This window comes from Dreissena polymorpha, chromosome 9, assembly GCF_020536995.1.
Source record: "Dreissena polymorpha isolate Duluth1 chromosome 9, UMN_Dpol_1.0, whole genome shotgun sequence".
NCBI lineage: Eukaryota > Metazoa > Mollusca > Bivalvia > Myida > Dreissenidae > Dreissena > Dreissena polymorpha.
In genome coordinates, this window is record NC_068363.1 from 105455232 (window position 1) to 105473517 (window position 18286).

The 18286-nt window shown below is 35.2% G+C and overlaps 1 protein-coding gene across 1 annotated transcript in view; it reads right to left on the bottom strand.

The window, feature by feature from the left end:
* The window catches only part of LOC127844082 (delphilin-like), a 54285-nt gene that overhangs the window by 18436 nt on the left and 17563 nt on the right, over window positions 1-18286 (bottom strand). Inside the window, exons 7-8 of the mRNA XM_052374051.1 lie at window positions 17751-17848; window positions 16447-16507 (exon numbers count right to left, since the gene is read on the bottom strand). Of these exons, the coding sequence (XP_052230011.1) occupies window positions 16447-16507; window positions 17751-17848 (159 nt within the window). The remainder of the gene's footprint in view (window positions 1-16446; window positions 16508-17750; window positions 17849-18286) is intronic.

Consider the following 18286-nt stretch of genomic DNA (forward strand, 5'->3'; position numbering starts at 1 on the left):
AAAGAAGATATTTGTCCGAAACGGATTAACGGGAACATGTGTATCTATATGTTTGCCAGTTTAATCATAGTAATACAGTGCGTTATAACTTTAAATTTAAAATATTGTGCAATATTACTGCTACACAATTGATGTATTTAACGCGGGTACCGGCAAATGTCAACTCGGCAATTTAGTGTAAAGATTGTACGTTCTTGCAGTGCACGTAACACCATCATGAAACCAAGCAATCACAATGGATAAACAATATTTGCGTAAAATAAATTAAATAAATATATATATATTTATCATAAAATGCTAGATTGTTACATGCATCACTCCTTATTACTTGTTAAGAGATTTCAATATAAGTAGAGGGAAAATTAGGCTTCTGGGACAGAACCGTTTCCCAACCGTTTTCCATCCGTTTCCCATCCGTTTCCCATCCGTTTCCAATCCGTGTCCCAGGCAATTCTATATATAAATGTATAATATCTTTTTCAAGATATTATATATCCCCCAGGAAATTCTCTATATATATAAATGTATAATATCTTTTTCAAGATATTACATATTTCCGAAAAGTCAAGCTCGGGGCGGCATCCCATTCGCAAACGCGGCGGCTCGAGGACTTTTGACCACTACCATTATTCGTGAAGGCCTTTGAAAAATATTTCGTTTATATGTTTGATTTCAAAGTCTTGGTAAACAATGTCGTTTGGTTTGATCATTCCGAGTAAGAATGCCGTGGTAATAGCACCTTTGCGATATTTTTTCTCCTTTATATCACACTCTAAGTTTAACACGTATTTGTAAATCAACCTAAGTTGATTCCGTTTTTTAACGTTCACCCACTGTTTCATTGACTCTTTAATGGTTGCTGCCATCTTTTCAAACTCATCGTTTTTAGTCCAGAGCATTTGATTAAGTTCATCATGCAGTTGGACGCTGTATGTTTTTGGTATTTTAAACGTTTTATTGAATTTTAATAAGGTAGACGTTCCATCGTCTTTGTCAATAATCATACCACATTTTCCGAACCCTAGAAGCTCCAAATACCTCTTATTTTCCTTATCAGTTTCACGCTTACTACATTCTAGAAAAAACGGATAAAATCTCATGTTTTATATTAGAGTTTGATACTTATAAATCACGTTGATAAAACATACAACTGCATAACTTGAACTCCAAGATCTCCGGCTCCAGTACTTGCTTGTATAGCGAGTCTATAATACAGGTATGCTGTAGTAGTTGAAATATCGAAAAACAAAGGAGCATTAGCAGAGCCAAACAACTTAGTCGTAGATGTCAACAGTGGTTCAAATGTTTTTCCATCATTGCTTCCAGAAAAATTCCATTCAGTTATATTTTTACCATCAATAGCTCGAGCTTTGAGCGCCACTCTCCAAATGGTAACGGCTTCAGGACATTTAATTTGCAGCCATCCCTTTTTTGCAGGTGTGGCCCAGCTTCCATTAGATCTATCGGCATTAAGACTATTAAATGCGCCGTATGCTTGAAAGTCACCAGCAGTCACTGCACTTGCAGTTGTTACAAATCCAGTTTTACTAATATTCTCCTCCAAAATTGGAACATAACCCGAATAACTTTTTTTAGGTGTATTTGTAATGAGTTCCTTTGTAATGAGTTCCTTTGTTATTTTAATAGCATTTTGAACTTCAGCATTTACTAACTGAGTAACTTGAGACCAACTAGATGCTTCAGATCCTAAGTACGTGGTTGGAGGATAATGAACAGGTAATCCTTTAACCATCCTACCACCCATGTTTAAATCACCAGTCATAGTATCTCCAGACTTTGAAACAGCATGAGTATCAACATAAGAATTTAAAGTTATGATTTGAGCACTATCTTGCTTATCAACATAACTTTTAGTTGCAGCGCCTTGAGCTGCAGAAGGATCCAATAAATTAGTTATAGCGCGACCATTCATGTCTAAAGTACCAGTCATAGTATCTCCAGTCTTTGAAACAGCGCGAGTATCAACATAATTTTTTGTTGCAGCATCCTGAGCATTCATAGGATCCAATACATTGATTATATTGTGAGAATCCATATTAATATTTGCGTCAGCGGCATTTTTACCATCTCGCCTTAAGAACGTATTAATGGCCTGTGATAATGTAACCCCTCCTGAAATCACTCTTTGCGACGATCCGACGTTTGTTTTACCAAATATGTTTACAGACATTTTTATATACACATTTTTTTTAATACAATGAGTTTATCACATGTTGTAAGCTTACGCTCTCACATTGTTTAAGAATGTAAAGACATAGGTGACCACAAAATACCTCACCATCCGTTTGTACTCTTTCGCTATTATAATACACAGGATTCCTTATATAGCTGACGAGTTCAACAGGCGGTGCTAACCCATAACTGTCAAAGTACAGTTTTTCATGACCGTTTTTGATCCATGCAGTCCAGTGTGTACCATTTCCTCGCGAGTCGCATAGATTTAGAATTCCACACTCTTCCTTTTTAGGGCTTTTCGGAAGTTCATCGCGAACATAGACACCCCTAAAGTGTTTAATTTTTAACTTTTTAGCGGCATCTATTAACTGGAAATTGGATAGAGGTTCGTTTGGTAAGACAACTCCTTCAACATTAATATACTTTTCGGTATTAAAACTCATTTTATATAGTGCTATTAATGTTTTGTTTTTATGACCGTTTTTGATTCATGCCGTCCAGTGTGTTCCCGGCATATTGGGATAATTGTCGCGCACATACCTTACTCTAACGTTTAAGCTTTTTAGTTGCTTTGCGACATCAATAAGTTGTGATGTGCTTGAGAACGTGCTGTATATGGGGATGTTGGGGACAACACGCCCACCCACGCTCTTAAACTTTATTATTATTATTTTTTGATTGTCTGTGAGATTATTGCTCATTTTGTTTTTTTCTTAGGAGGTTATGTCCATAAGCCATTGTATGAATACCGTCTTTTAGTATAACACGCTTATCATCATTTGCGCTAAGAGCTACCTTATTGACCGTTTCAGTATATATTTCATGAGCGTATGATCTGATAACGTTCATTGGTCTTAGCACTTTTTGACAAGAAAACAGCGTGTTTTTATAATCGTTGTGCGTAATGGTGTTTTCGATAACGCTCTTTTTTACCCCCTTACACTTTTTGTTTTCCTTTCCTTCATACATTTTACAAGAATACAGTTTAGCTCGGAGTCCAACAAATTCCTCTATTTGTTTTCCAGCTGCCTCATCTTTAAACATTCCGATAACCTTTTTGTTCACACCCGTTTTAATTCCTGAGGGGTGATCTTTTGGATAATCGCTTGTATCAAACAGTCTTTCAACATCGTTTGAAATGTCTGCATAAAAATCTTTAGTTTTAATTTCGTAGACAAGACTGTCTGTGTCGGTAAACAATAGCTTTGCCATTTGTCCATATTTAGCCTTGATGTAATTATAGTGAAACTCATACATGATTGTCTTGCTCAAGTCTAGAATAGACATTCCGAGATAAATGGGTTTGTTATAACATAACTTGGTTTTTCTCATATGTACTGCTATTAAATTTTCATCAAATATAGTCAAGCGGTCAAAATTAACCATTGCAATGAGCTTTTCCGCCTGTGTATTATTATTAACCAATCGGATATCAACACGATTTTCGATGTTCTCCATTGTTTTTCCAAACACACTGTTGTTCATCAACTTGAAGAAGTCTTTTTCAAAGTTGTTAGCTGCAGCTGTTCGCAATTTAGTGTTCAAGTCGATATATGTTTTTAACCAAGGGCTTTCATTAAACCTAATTCCTTTGTGAATTTTGGTAACTCTGAGCCCTAGCTTTTCATACTGCTGTAAGTTTTCATAATGTACTACATACTTGGTTTTGTTTTTCAAGTTTGGAATAAGCTTTTTAACTTTTGATCCCTTAGGTATAATGTTTTCAGGGGCTAATGGATAGTCATTATGAAGATTATGTAATTCATCAGGATATTCCAAGTCAACTTCTAAAATACACCCCAGTCCTTCTGTGCATGAAATGTTTTTCCAATCGTTAAGCTCATTTTCATTCATCCACTTAAACCCCCCGGTTGGAAGTGGCTTACTCATCGCGCTTCCGTAGAGATTGTTAGCATCCAGATAAATGATAAACGATGAGTCTTTGCTTTCATCATAATCATTACCCATATACTTATTGTTTCCAATACCAAAACGCGTTGAAATTGTACTAACCCCACCTCGAATACCTTGCTTTAACATTAGCAACACGTCATATTCGTTTATAAGCTCAAGTTTTACCTTTGTCAACTTAAGACACGCATCCATAGATAGTCCAGGCGCTGTATAATACCATGCCGGATCTAGTTTATAGTATTTATTGCCGGCATCTCTGAAGTTTTCGAAAACGTCGGCTAGCAGCAAGACATCGCTTTTTATGTAGAGTTCAAGGTAGTCTCTTATTGATTTACAGTTAAAAGCCTTCCATACCTTGTTAGCAAATTCATATTCATCATTACTAATAGCCTTACCCGAGAGATTTGAGTAGAATGCTTCCTTTGGGGGTAATGACGTTTCTTCGAGTTTTTCAACAGAGCTCACATAATCATATGGAAAGATGCCCTTTTGTTTCAAGAGTGTAAACTCATTACCGCTATAGATCTTACCCAATTCATGAAACTGATCATCGGTAAGATTTCCTGATAAAGAATCCAAACTAAATTGCATAAACCTATAGGTATCGATAAACCTAATATCACGATAAATAGGCTTTTTTCGTCCTTTTTTGTTTGTATACGTGTCAACAACAACCTTTTTACTGAACGAAATATACTTTTCCTCGTTATTTGGAATGCAGCTAATTTTTCCTCCAATACTTAACTTTTTAATAAATAGATGACAGTCATATCCAGAAAGATTGTGTAGTAATACTGGAATAAATTTAGGGATTTTATACCCTAAATTACACTTTGAATGTGCCGCTCCTCTAAACTTTCCAGTCAAGTGACAATGATTGCGAACCTTTGTATAGCTATCAGTGTTGTCTTCTAACCTAAACTTGCCTTTGTCACCTTCGCATATACAACATGTGGTTGCAGCATCGTATTTAGCTTGATCATCTTTTGTGAATATTTTTTCCGCGGAAAATTTAAATTTGTTGTAAATATCCTTAGTGGTTTGTTCAACTGAGTTAACAAATAATTGCGCGACATCATCTGTTTGATTCTTAGCTGAATACACAACAGGCTCTCGACTATACAATGAGCCATCAGAGCATACCACGTGATAGCAAAACGCGCTAGGCGTATGCTTTTGGAACTTGTGTGTAAACGACGTCGCAGGATTCGGATTACAAGAACTAATAGGCTCGATAAACGATTCGAAGTCTGCATATATTACAAACGGAACCCTCATTGATCTACAGTAATGCTTGAAATACTCTGTGGCTCCCTCTGCTGGCATCACTATTTTTTGTGCGCCGTGTAATGAACAATATTCATTGTGTTTTTGAAGACCCTCAACTGTTCGATAACCTGTTAAGCACCTTTTACAATAATACATTTTATTGTGACTGGTTTCAGTTCGCCCTGAAGCTAATTTGTTAAAATTTTTAATTAAGCAATAATGTTTTGTTTTTCCATTTGAAATCAGCAATAAATCAATAGCCTTTTCACTTTTGTTTTTACTTATTATTAGTGGGAAAATATCCATTTCTTTAGAATCATAACCGAATATATTGATGTTCAAGTTGTTGTTTCTTTCAAATTTACTTATTACATTTTCATCCACTGCAACTGGAAATTTAATACCATCCCAATTTAACGACTTTGCGTGTTTCTTTAATTCTTCGGTTATTCTTTCGGAATGTTTTACAATAGGATTTAATGCTCTCGCGATGCACCACTTGAAACATTCGTTATCTTCATTTTTTATGTTAATAATTGCCTTTTTAGCAGCCAACTCTTTCGGCAATGGAATGTATGATTTACCTTTTAACGGCTTATACGTACCGGTGTTAATTTCCAGTCTAATGACGGACTTTAGCCTCCAATTGCTTCCCTTCATTTGAAAATTTGCAAACGATTCCAAAATTCTATCTACCATTTGGGTAAATAATTCAGCAACATCAGTTCCCTCCAATACTATTTCAGTTTTTGAAACAAAGGGTATTTTTTCGATTACACCAGTTTCATGTTCCATAGAATGCCGCTCCATTTCACACACTAGCACTAGATTCATTTTTATTTGACGATGTTTGCTCATAAACTTTACAACTTCGGGTTTAACAATATCTAAAAATGTTGGAGCATCCGTTTTTTCAACCCCATCAATAACATATTGCCTTGCAAAACGTTTAAGTGCAGTTTTACTTTCTTTAATTACTATGGCACTTTCACTAATTTTAATGGCACTTTCACTTCTTTGCTGCTTCTTATAGTAATTATTATAAATAGATTCGACTTCTGCTTTAAACGCATTAGCCTTTTCGCTTATTGCTTTTCTTAAAGGCTCTGGTGTATGTGTAATAATCCAATCATAGCTATTTTTTGCAGCTGTCTTTACAGGTTTAACAGCCCAATCATAGCTATTTTTTACAGCAGTCTTTACAGGTTTAACAGCCCAATTAAATAACCTATTTATCATAGTAGGTTTTTTAGCTGGTTCAGCCCTTGTATCCTCCCTCGCATTTTCCCATACATCATTATCCCATGCATCCTCCCTTGCATTTTCCCATACATCATCACCCGAATCCTCATCGTTGTGTCTGCTCAGCCTCGCTATCAACTCAGCTTTTGTGAGCTTCGCATATCCGCACAGACCCTGATCTTTTGCGGCTTTCTTCAACTCTTTTACAGTTTTGTTATTCATTTTATATATATAAAAAAAAATATTTAGATCATTTCAATTTTTTTTATAAGCATGTGTTTTGCTTATAAAAACATAACCTCATACCTCATTCCATTTACCACTTGTCCGTTGTTTCTCTTTTTTATATTACAACCAAGCGCTTTTATTGCTTGGTATTTTGAGTTATAGGTTGTTTCCTCTCCAGTTTCAACATTCGTTAACTTAACAATTACTTTAGGCGAAAACTGTATAGGTCTGCCTCGCAGTCTTTTTTCATTAGGTTCTGGTATAACAACATCTTCTCGTTTCCAATCTAGTCCGTTTTCCTTTGCAATCAACATTAACTCCATTATACTTTGATTAGTCGTAGAAGGAACGTTAATACTTTCTAGCATTTTAATTAATACTTTCTTTGTGTACTTCATTTTTTTTATATAAAAAAAAAAAACTTAAGCTAATTTATTATTTCATCACTATATACATTTTAGATCCGTCAGAGGTAAATTTTATCATTTGGTCGGAAATAACAACTGCGTACGCTTCTGTTCCCTCTGTCACAGGCGTGTTGAATGTTGCCTGGATTTGCATTTCTACCGATGCATATTTTAACCGCTCACTTTGTTTGCTGACATCAAACACCATAATAGGAAACAGGTCTTTGAAATCCGTCGGTGTAATGTTACTCTGTGTTACCAGCGGATCCATTCCATAAAACTTTTCGCTAAATCTAGCCGCTTCATAGTAAGCTCGTGAGAATTTTTGGTTTGGAAAAGATAAGTTGTAATCAGCCTCAGGGTATCGTTGATTGTTAACAGTCACGTACATGTTATGAAGATTGCAATGATCGAATATCGATGAATTTGCGGTTTGAGTATTTCTGCGTTTAGTTTGGAATCCTACCAAAATGTATCGCGGTTTTTCGGTTGGTGTTCTTACACTTAGTCTCCAGTAGAACGATGTAGACTGTGTCAGCACTGCAATACTTTCGCAATGTCTAGACCTAAAAGGAACGGGTACTGTTACCTTTGATTCAATTCATTTGTACAGTTGAAATTTTTCACTATCTGCAGGTAAAATCTGAGGCATAAACCATGACAATTTATCAATGCTTACTTTACCCGCATCTTCGTCATCGTGTCTAAAAATGGCATCGTCGTCAGTTTTTCTAACAAGTGCGAGCGTATGTTTAAATCCATACACAATCTTGTCATAGTCATCACAAAAGCCGAAAATGTGTTTCAGCGGAACAACGAACGAGAATGTTCCCGCGGTGGTTGGCTTCTTAAGAAGGTATGCCTGCCTGATATCAAAGCCTTTGTTATCTGCTAATACAGCTGTTGTCGTCGTATCTTTAGTCCAAAGCTGATTGAGTCCTTGCGCTTTTGAAAACCCATCCGGATACTTTAGCAATCCAATCATGGTCGTAGCCTGTCCAGGATGATTCAACGATTCTATTTGTTGATCGGATAGCTTATACGTAATATTGGAAAATAAATGCATAAGCCCATTGTTTGTTAACGATACTACGCCAGTGCCTGCGTATGCACTCCCATTAGCTTTAGTTAGTTTACCTTCAATGAGTAGGTACGATTCCGCAGGATGAGCAAATACATCATACATCCCGATATCGATATTTATGGTACCCGGTGAATTTAAATTCGTACCATTTACAGACTCATACGCCTTAAACTCATATTTTTCAATGGATTCATCAACGGTTATAGCTTCTGTAAAATTTAATATTTCGCTCGACATTCTTACTTTTTATAAGAAAGAATAATTTTTTTTTAAGCCAGACGAAGACCGGATCCTGTGTTCAACCTTTTTACAAGATCTTGAATTGATATTGCGTTTGCCCTTGCGGTACCTTTCTTCACCCCGATGCCGTAACCCGCAAGCAAGTTGTTAATGTTTGTTTCTTTAATAGAACCCATATTTACGAGAGACGCTAACGCATCCCTCGATTCTTGCGTTACTTCGTGATTTTTTGGCGCATTATATCCATCAATCAAAGCTTTAGCTTTGGCTATAGCTACATCTTTTCCAACATCAATAGCTTTTAAACCAACTTCTTTTACAACCGACTTTCCGGCTTCGATAGCCGTTTTACCTATTTCTGTTTTCGACGCGCTACTCACTTTTGATGCCACCGTTTTTGCGACATTTGCAGCAGTTTTCGCAGCCGTTGATCCTACCATTCGCTTAAAGAAATTTGAGACGGTATCAAACATTCCAGAACCGCCGATAACGTATTTTTTTTTATACCTGCGTTTAACAATCATTTTTTAAATACGTAACATTAATTTTTTATAATATTCTTTGTCTATTACCGCTTGTCTCACCAGTTCATCGGCTATGTCTATGATTTCATTTTTTACTCCAGTATTACCTGCATTATAACTATTAACTCGTAATGTAAGCATTTCAACGAGTCTGTTTGGATCAGAAGGCATTAACGCTATTCCTTCTCCTTTTTTCTTGAATAAGTTCATTATTTTGGGTGTCTTTTTAGGTTTTAAATATGCTTCATAGATTGGTTTAATAATTTTTCTGTACTTTTCTCCAGAACTTGATTTAACCTTTCCCCTGTCAGGATTCACAATAGCATTGGTGTTTAGTAAAATTGTTTTGTAGGAGTCAATGTCTTGTGAAGTATATTTATCGGAATCAGGATATTTCGATGTTATTAGCTCCCAAAGTCCTAGGGTTCCATTATATTTTGTTTCTCCAACAATTATATCATCTCCAGATAGTTTTACCTCTGAATCTCCAATATAAAAAGCGCCACCTTTATCATACAGTCCAAATGTTTTATCGGTTAATTGTTTGCCTGCCATCGATCTCAAGTATTCAGTTGCTATTGAACCTAGTTCTATTAATGTTTCTTTCGGTCTTTTATCCTCTTCTGCTTGTATGCTTGGGTATTGAGGGAAAGTAATGGCATTTGGTGTTGTAGCTGCTAATGCTGCTGGCAGTGCTTGTATCGCACTTGACGTTGCTTCTTTTAACTCTCTTTGCGAATCGGTGATAGGTTTGTAAAGTTTTGTTAGTTCTATGTGTTGATCAATGTCTCCTAGCTTTTCAGATAAAGAGTCTTGACGAATTTTATTTCTTAACATAAGATACTCATGCACCATGGAGTCCCTTTTTTCCGGATCTGTTATCTTTAAAAACGACATTTTTAAATAGAAATAATAATGTTTTTAGACGTGATTTGAGACGTAATTTTTGACGTGAATTGAGACGTAATTTTATACGTTAAAAATTACGTCGATTGAGAGGTGTTCGTCTGTTTTTCTTTCGATTTACTAAACGTGTTTTGAAACAACAAAATTGCATCTTCACGTCCTTTCGCAATAAGGGACTGTTTTGTTTCCTCGTCTATACCTACTCTTATTTTAGATCTTATTTCTTCTTTCATCTGATTGAATTTGTTTAGTTCACTTAGAATCAGTGAGTATTCTTTATCGGAAATTTGATCGTCTGCCAATGCCGTTGATATAAGATCACTTATTGTGTTTAATTTTGCTTCTGCAAGTGTTTTAATTTTTTCGTGTTTTTCAGCTTTTATTAATAGCTTTTTATTGGTTTGACCTCCAATGATAGACAATAGTCCTATACCTATTGCAGCTCCCTCCATTGCTATTGCAACTGGTGCCGCAATGATTGTGCTCAATACTCCTATCCCCGCCGCACCTAGCACCATTGAAGAAACAACAAGAGCGTTGTCCACTCCTGCTATAACTCTCACTCCTCTGTGATACTTTTTAGACAAGTTTGCACGCTTGTCTCTTTCTGTGGCAATTTCTTTTTGAATTTCGTTTATCTTTTGAAGCCTGTATGACTGAGCAGTTCCTTCATCGCTAGTCGGTTCTGGAGGAGCCGACGGAACGGCAACTGGTGGTAAAGATGGATATAATTTAGCAATACATTTTGACTCTTTGTACTCCATTTTTATATTTGAAAAAAATATTTTTTAAAGCGACTGATGTGTAACAAAGCAAAAAGATTCACCTTCAACAATATCAACTGCAACGTCTAAGTTGTTGTTTTGAATTGTAACAATTATGTCGTCAACAGATTCAGCAATAATTCCATCATGTAAACTACATCTCTTTTCCTTTAAACTTTGTTTGAGCGATACCGAACAAACACCTTGAACTAGCCGTAAACCTATTTTTAATTTAATAGGAAGTGCTTCTTTCGGTTTAATAGTGAGCGATTGCTGCATCGAAATAATCCATTTACCATTCAGTTGTTTTGCAGGATGTGCAAGATTCTCGTGTGGCAGCCATTTAACTGACGCTGGTGTTGGTCGTTTATGCTTGTGAATAAATTTGTGAATTGGTGGCATACTATATCTTTGCATTTTTATATATGTGAATATTTTTTATAAAAGCATTCCTAGTATTGGAATACTGCTAAATGGTGAATTCGGTCCTAGTAGCAATCCTGATCCTGCTCTCATGTACATTCCTTTTCCAGATTTAAGATACAGCCCCTGTCCTAACGAACTACCTTTCTTCCACGGAGCTAAATACAATCCTTTACCTGCTTGTATTACTTTACAACCGCTTCCGTTTTTCTTTAAATACAAAACACCCGATTCACTAATTTTGTCGACAACTTTACTACCGGCTGCGGCTCCAACGCCGGTTAGCAAACCGGTTGCAAGTCCTGGTAAAACGCTTGACATAAGAAACTTACCCGCGGTAGCCAACATCGGCAAAATAGCTCCAATAAATCCCCCTTCAACTGTTTTGTTGTGTTCTATTTGTGTTTTTGACATTTTAATCGTCACTCCTTTACCACTTTGGTAAGCTTTTGTCATTTTGTTAATCTGTGCTTGAGTGAGGGCTAGCACGTGTTCTCCAGATAAATCCTCGTGTGATAGGCGAATAGACACGGGAGCTCCTGATTGAATAGCTTTTTTGATTTTTTCTTTCTGACCTTCGCTAATATTTACTGATACATTTACGAAACGACTCATTTTATATATGATATAAAAAAACTTTTTTTACTTTTCTTTTATATGAAATTTAATAAAAATATTTTCACCACGCATATTTACAAGTTTTCCGTTCTGGTCAATGAGTTTTGTCTCAATTGACGAAATTGTCGACAAATTAACAGGTAAATAAACCAAATTAGCTGGTGTTTCCATAATTTTATACCCAGGTCCAACCGAAGGGAAAAAGCTGTATATTACGTTTTCAGTCGAATTGTTAACATATGATGAGCTAATTATATCACTAGTTACTTTCAAGCTACTAATACTTAATATTTCGACAATATTTTCTGCCTCATTATATCCTGATGAGTATATTTCTGCATTAAAACCCAATACCGATCTTATAGAGTTTGCTGGTGTAAAGTCTATTTTATAATCTGTTGCTATATTTAGTACTGTTCTGAGTGTGTTGTCGTTTGGCTCTAGGGTTATATCGTTCTCGTCCGTGGCAGATTTGTAATGATTATTCTCCTTCATTATTCGTTGAATGTAATCGCCTATATCTTCCAATTCGTATGAACCTTCGGGAATATTTATATCATACCAATCATTTCCGTTGTTAGGGCTATAGCGAAAGTTATTGTTTGAAGAGTCTATATTTGGAAATGAATAGTAGGTCTCCAAACTAACTAAGGCCATTTCATATGTTTTGTCTACATCTAGTTGAATTGGTGGTCCTAAAGAAGTACAAATTCTTGAGCTATTACCCTGCAATATAATGTAAAAAGAATTTTTCGGACTGGTATTAATTCTAATTTGTTTTATTTCCGCCAACATTTGTTCTAGTACTCGTTCCATTTTATATATATTTTTTTTTATTATTGAGGTATGTAAAAATAGTCAAATCCTGATCTATACTTACCATTATTTTTTTTACTAGTAAGATCTATAACAGCAAATCCATGAGGACGGTCCCAGGCTACTTTACAAAAATTTCTAAATTCTTCTTTTGACATATCAGTTGAAACGTGATCGTAGTAGATGTGATTAATATTTTTCATGTCCTGTGGAAACAAACACATAAAGTTTGCATTTTCACGTATTGTTTGTCTTGGAAGTTTAAAGTAGTTTTGTGCGAGATAAAAGCAGTCTACATTGCTGTGGCGTCCTCTTATGTAATAAGTTTCACATTTGTTTTGTTTTTCCAACTGAAGGTCGTCAAAAATCATTAAATTCTTTTTAGAGCTATTCAAGTCTCTAGGATCAGGTACATCATCAGACGTTTCAAAAAACTTACATTCAATATCAGCTGGCTTATCTAAACTTTTAGCAATTAATTCAACTAAAAGAGCTGGTGAAACGTCATTCTCTATTATATAGTCTTGTTTGGCAAACAATTTCAGAATCTTTTCTTTAGGCAGCTTTTCTTCAAACGCTTTCTTAATAATTCTGTACTCCGGCTGAAATAGCGACTTGCCAAAAACTAGCAGGTTGTTGTAGTCTAACCATCCTGGTCGTAGTAAAAGGTTTAACAATAGTATAGTTTTTCCGCATCCGCTTTTACCAATAATAAGACCTCGTATTGATCTCGGTAAAAGTCTACTGTTGCATCTTTTTGAAATATCATCATTCCACGAAAGATCTGTAACTTCCATTTTTAAATATAAATTATTTTTTCATAAAAAAATGTATTGTGTAAAGTGCAAAAGCAAAACTGAAACGGTTGATGTAAAAAATGTTGTCAGTAAGAACAATAAACCAATGCTTCGCGGAAAGTGCTCCGTTTGCGGTTGTGTTAAAACACAGTTTGTAAAAATGCATACTAAAACTGGCGGAGACTTGGTTTCGACGTTGAATAAGGTGACGAGTAAAGTCAAGCTTCCGTGGGCTAAATTTCCCGGTGAAATGCATATTCCAGGAATGAACTTTGCAGGACCTGGAACTAATTTAAACGAGAGATTAACTTCAACTGGCGCATATAAAGACTGGAGTAAACCAGTTGATCGAGTTGATAATGCCGCATACCTTCATGATTTAGCTTACCAACACTTTCCAGATACAGCAGGTAGAAACGTAGCTGATCAAATTATGCTTGAACAAATGGATGCTATTAAAGACCCAACACTCCGTGAAAAAATTGAGCGTAGTATAATAAAGCCGATAATATCTACCAAGGCAAAGTTTGGGTTGGGTTATAATGGGAAAAAAAAGTCGTGGCTAAAGAAATAAAATGGTCTGATCAGCTCGCAGTCGAACTGCATAGACCCGTTGTAAAACGTTTTAGAAAAAAAATAGTCGTTGCCCATGGCATTGATAACATATGGGCTGCGGATTTAGTTGACATGCAAGCTTTTGCTAAGTTTAATAATGGTGTAAAATACTTGCTTACAGTTATTGATGTATTTTTAAAATATGGATGGATTGTTCCATTAAAGAGTAAAACCGGAGTTGAGGTTGCTAAAGCATTTAACAAAATATTTAAAAACAGACAACCTCAAAAGTTGTGGGTCGATAAAGGAAAGGAGTTCTACAATAAAAACGTTATGGCGTTGGGAGTCAAGTTGTATTCCACAGAAAACGAAGAGAAAAGTTCCGTGGTAGAGCGGTGGAACAGAACAATGAAGGAAAAAATGTTCAAATACTTTTCAGCCAACTCTACCAAAAAATATGTTGATGTCTTAGATGAAATGGTCAATGACTATAACAACACAAAGCATTCATCAATCAAAATGACACCTGATGATGCTAGTGATAAAAAAAATGAAAGTGTTGTTTGGGTAAATTTGTACTCCAAACACCCACAAAAGTACGGTAAGCCAATATTTGAAGTCGGCGATAAGGTAAGAATAACTAAGAAAAAGGGAATATTTGAAAAAGGATATACACCTAGATGGACTGAGGAGGTGTTTACAGTGTCACAAGTTCAATATACAGATCCGCCAACGTATAAAATCACTGATTATAATGATGAGGAAATACAGGGTACGTTTTATGAACAAGAACTTCAAAAAACAAGTCAAGAAGTATATAGAATAGAAAAAGTTATTAGAAAACGCGGGGACATGTCGTTAGTCAAGTGGCTTGGATATCCCGAATCGTTTAATTCATGGGTTGACAATAAAAACCTAATAGATTTATAATAGTCATTTTCATACCCAAGTGAGGGTTTGGAAATGGACCTTAATTCTTTTTAAAATCTACTAAATCCATAACACGTTCATCATAAATCCAACTGTTTTTAACAAATGTATGGCTTTTGCATTTTTTGCAATTAAATAATTTTTGTGTAAATTTTAAGTCTTGTAAAAATTTATTTAGATGCACCTTTGGTGGTGGATTTTCAATTTGCTGAATACGCCGTTGAATCAATTCTTGTACCGTTTTGTCATCCATTTTATATATTAAAAAAAAATACTTAAGTCATTTTTATTTTATTTTTTTATTTTTGTAAAATGCACGAATAATGGTAGTGGTCAAAAGTCCTCGAGCCGCCGCGTTTGCGAATGGGATGCCGCCCCGAGCTTGACTTTTCGGAAATATGTAATATCTTGAAAAAGATATTATACATTTATATATATAGAGAATTTCCTGGGGGATATATAATATCTTGAAAAAGATATTATACATTTATATATAGAATTGCCTGGGACACGGATTGGAAACGGATGGGAAACGGATGGGAAACGGATGGAAAACGGTTGGGAAACGGTTCTGTCCCAGAAGCCTAATTTTCCCTCTACTAATATACATGCAAAGACAGTTCAATTTGCACAAGATGCAGGTTTTATTTCCATTTGTATATTAAAATTTATTAATATTGTCATTCAATGGAAACGAAACAGAAAATTCATTCTATGGAAAAGTAAATTACCACAACATTTAACGATTGTAACGTATTCCGTTTTTATGGCTTTGTTTTATAATTGATTAAATGCGCCCCTTATAATACACTTTCGGTCGCTGATGAACAATAACAATATCCACACCGTTTATAGTTATAATCAAATTAATATATGTTTTATAAGTTTTGAAACATCATTTTTTAAAGTCTTACTTTACAAAAGAATACGGCTAATTTATTGTTTTGTTGTGTGGTATTGTCAGTATTTAGTCTTCCGACCACGTTTACTCTGATGCTAATAACTAATTTGTATTTTATAAAGAGGAAATTATATATATGAATATACATTTATTGGTACTAAATATGATATATTTGCACTATTGTTTAAGAGTTGTAATGTTTATTTCGGATTTTTTATCGTTTAATTGACTAAACAAAAGCCCTTTTTACATGTTTTACGTGACTGTAACTAGTGTTTTTGCCAACCAGTCAGTGCGCATGCGCGGAAAATCCCAAATGTAACAATAACAATTAACTCGTCTAAAAGGGACGACACTTTCCGCTTCAATTAAAATTTTGCTAAAAAGAGACTCTCTGTAAACGAAAAATATAATAAAAGCAGAAAGTGTTGTCCCTGATTAGCCTGTGCGGACTGCACTGGCTAATCTGGGACGACACTTTACGCACATGCATTAAACCCTCTTTTTCACCGAGCACGACTCATATAATAAATAAGGTAGCATCAAACCCGACTGTTTATGAAGATTAACCGTTAATTTGAAAATGGATACTAGTCAAAATGTCGATTAATTTCTTGTTTGGCAATACGTACCTTAATCCATGCATCCCTCTCTTCTTCAATATTGACGCCTTTTTCAGAATTAACGCGAAAACTGTAAGAGAAAGGGAGAGCATTCTTGTGTTCCAATTAAGTTAATGTACTAATGATCTCCCCTGTCTCATATAACTAAAATGTAGAACGGCGAGGGGAATTTTTTACTGGACCAGGTATAAAATAACTACCATAAATATATGATGTAAGAAAAATAACTCGCTACATATACCTATTAAATTTATTGCTGTTACCCGGTTCGTAATAATTTTCTGAGAACCATGACTATGTATGCGTTTGATACGCTTAAAAGAGATGCATTTCAAATAATCTCTCCTCCAGTATTTTATTCTACAGCGTTGACGATACGGCGGACAATTTTCCGACAGTCTGCTCTCGTGTATAAATGCTAAAAGTGAAAATTGACCCCACCAAGTCGTCTGTATTCTGTCGCCGTTCCGCATGCTCAGTACAATGATAGTACCATGGTTTACATTTGTGGTTTATAGTTTTAGTTTAGTTTATTAGATAATACAGTAGGCAATATGCCCATGAGTATACATGAAATATCAAATACAATAAGCAAAAACACAAAGTCACAGGTCATTCGAATCATAGACATCAAAAATACATCGGTACATTGTAAAGCAAAGTATTGGATATTTTATAAGACAATATACAGCAAGAGGCTGTGCATAAGTATATACAAAAGTCCTACCCTAATCATAATACGTATTATAAGTATTTCTTATTTCCCATGCTTTAAAAATAAACATAGCTAAATTTTTAACTATATTGCTATTTTGAGAGGTCAATAAATCTATAAACTTTAACATATTTGGTCTTACGTAATAACATGGTTTTAAATAAGCTTTTCTTACATCAGTATATAATGTACACTCCATAACAAAGTGGTATTCGTCTTCTAAGACATTGCATAAAGTACATTTTCTTTCTTCATAAGGAATAGCTATTGGTTTTTGCCATCTACCCGTTTCAACTTTAAGCTTATGTGCAGAGACTCTTAATCTAGAGAGTGCCATTCTGTACATATATATGCTAAGTATTATTAACGCTCCCATATGATAGCTTTCGGCCTTTACCAGTAATATTTTCTCTATAATGTCTATCATATATCTATAATATTATATTATGGTGCTTGCTTTCTGTGATCGGTCATTCCCCGAGTTGTAGACGTTCTACTTACGCTATTTTGGTCACTGTCGACGCGGGTACTACTTAAGTGTACCCCCTGTACCCTTAAGTATACTTAAATGTACCCCTGGTACGGAAAATACACTTACTAGTAAGTCCTGTCTCGGACAGACACGCACAACCCGTTGTTGCCATGTATGCTGATTGTCGTCGAGTTTTCCCACAGCTGGACGAGATTTAAGGCTACCTGAAATGATCAACATGCTGTTAAAGGGCCACTTCACGTTAATCGTTTAATTTTGCAAAAGCTACGTGCTTTCAAAACATTGATATTTGACGATAAATGCATTGTTGAACGGTTAAAAAATGTTCCAAAACTTATTCATCACAGCCAAACACGGTGAATTTTCCCCTTAAGTCCGGATAAATGTTTGTGACCTAAGTGAAAAAAGGATTGCTTACAGATAATGATTAAAATGGAAAAGCTCAGTAATGCATTGAACATAAATATTGCAGACGACACGTCTTCAAATCGAGTGTTCGCGAATAAGTCCGATAAAAAACAAAGCTATTATTTTGCAAGATATAAACGTACATTTACAAGAATATAATGTGAATCGTGTTTTGAGAAAACTGGTATTAATGCATGTGCGTAAAGTATCGTCCCAGATTAGCCTGTGCAGTT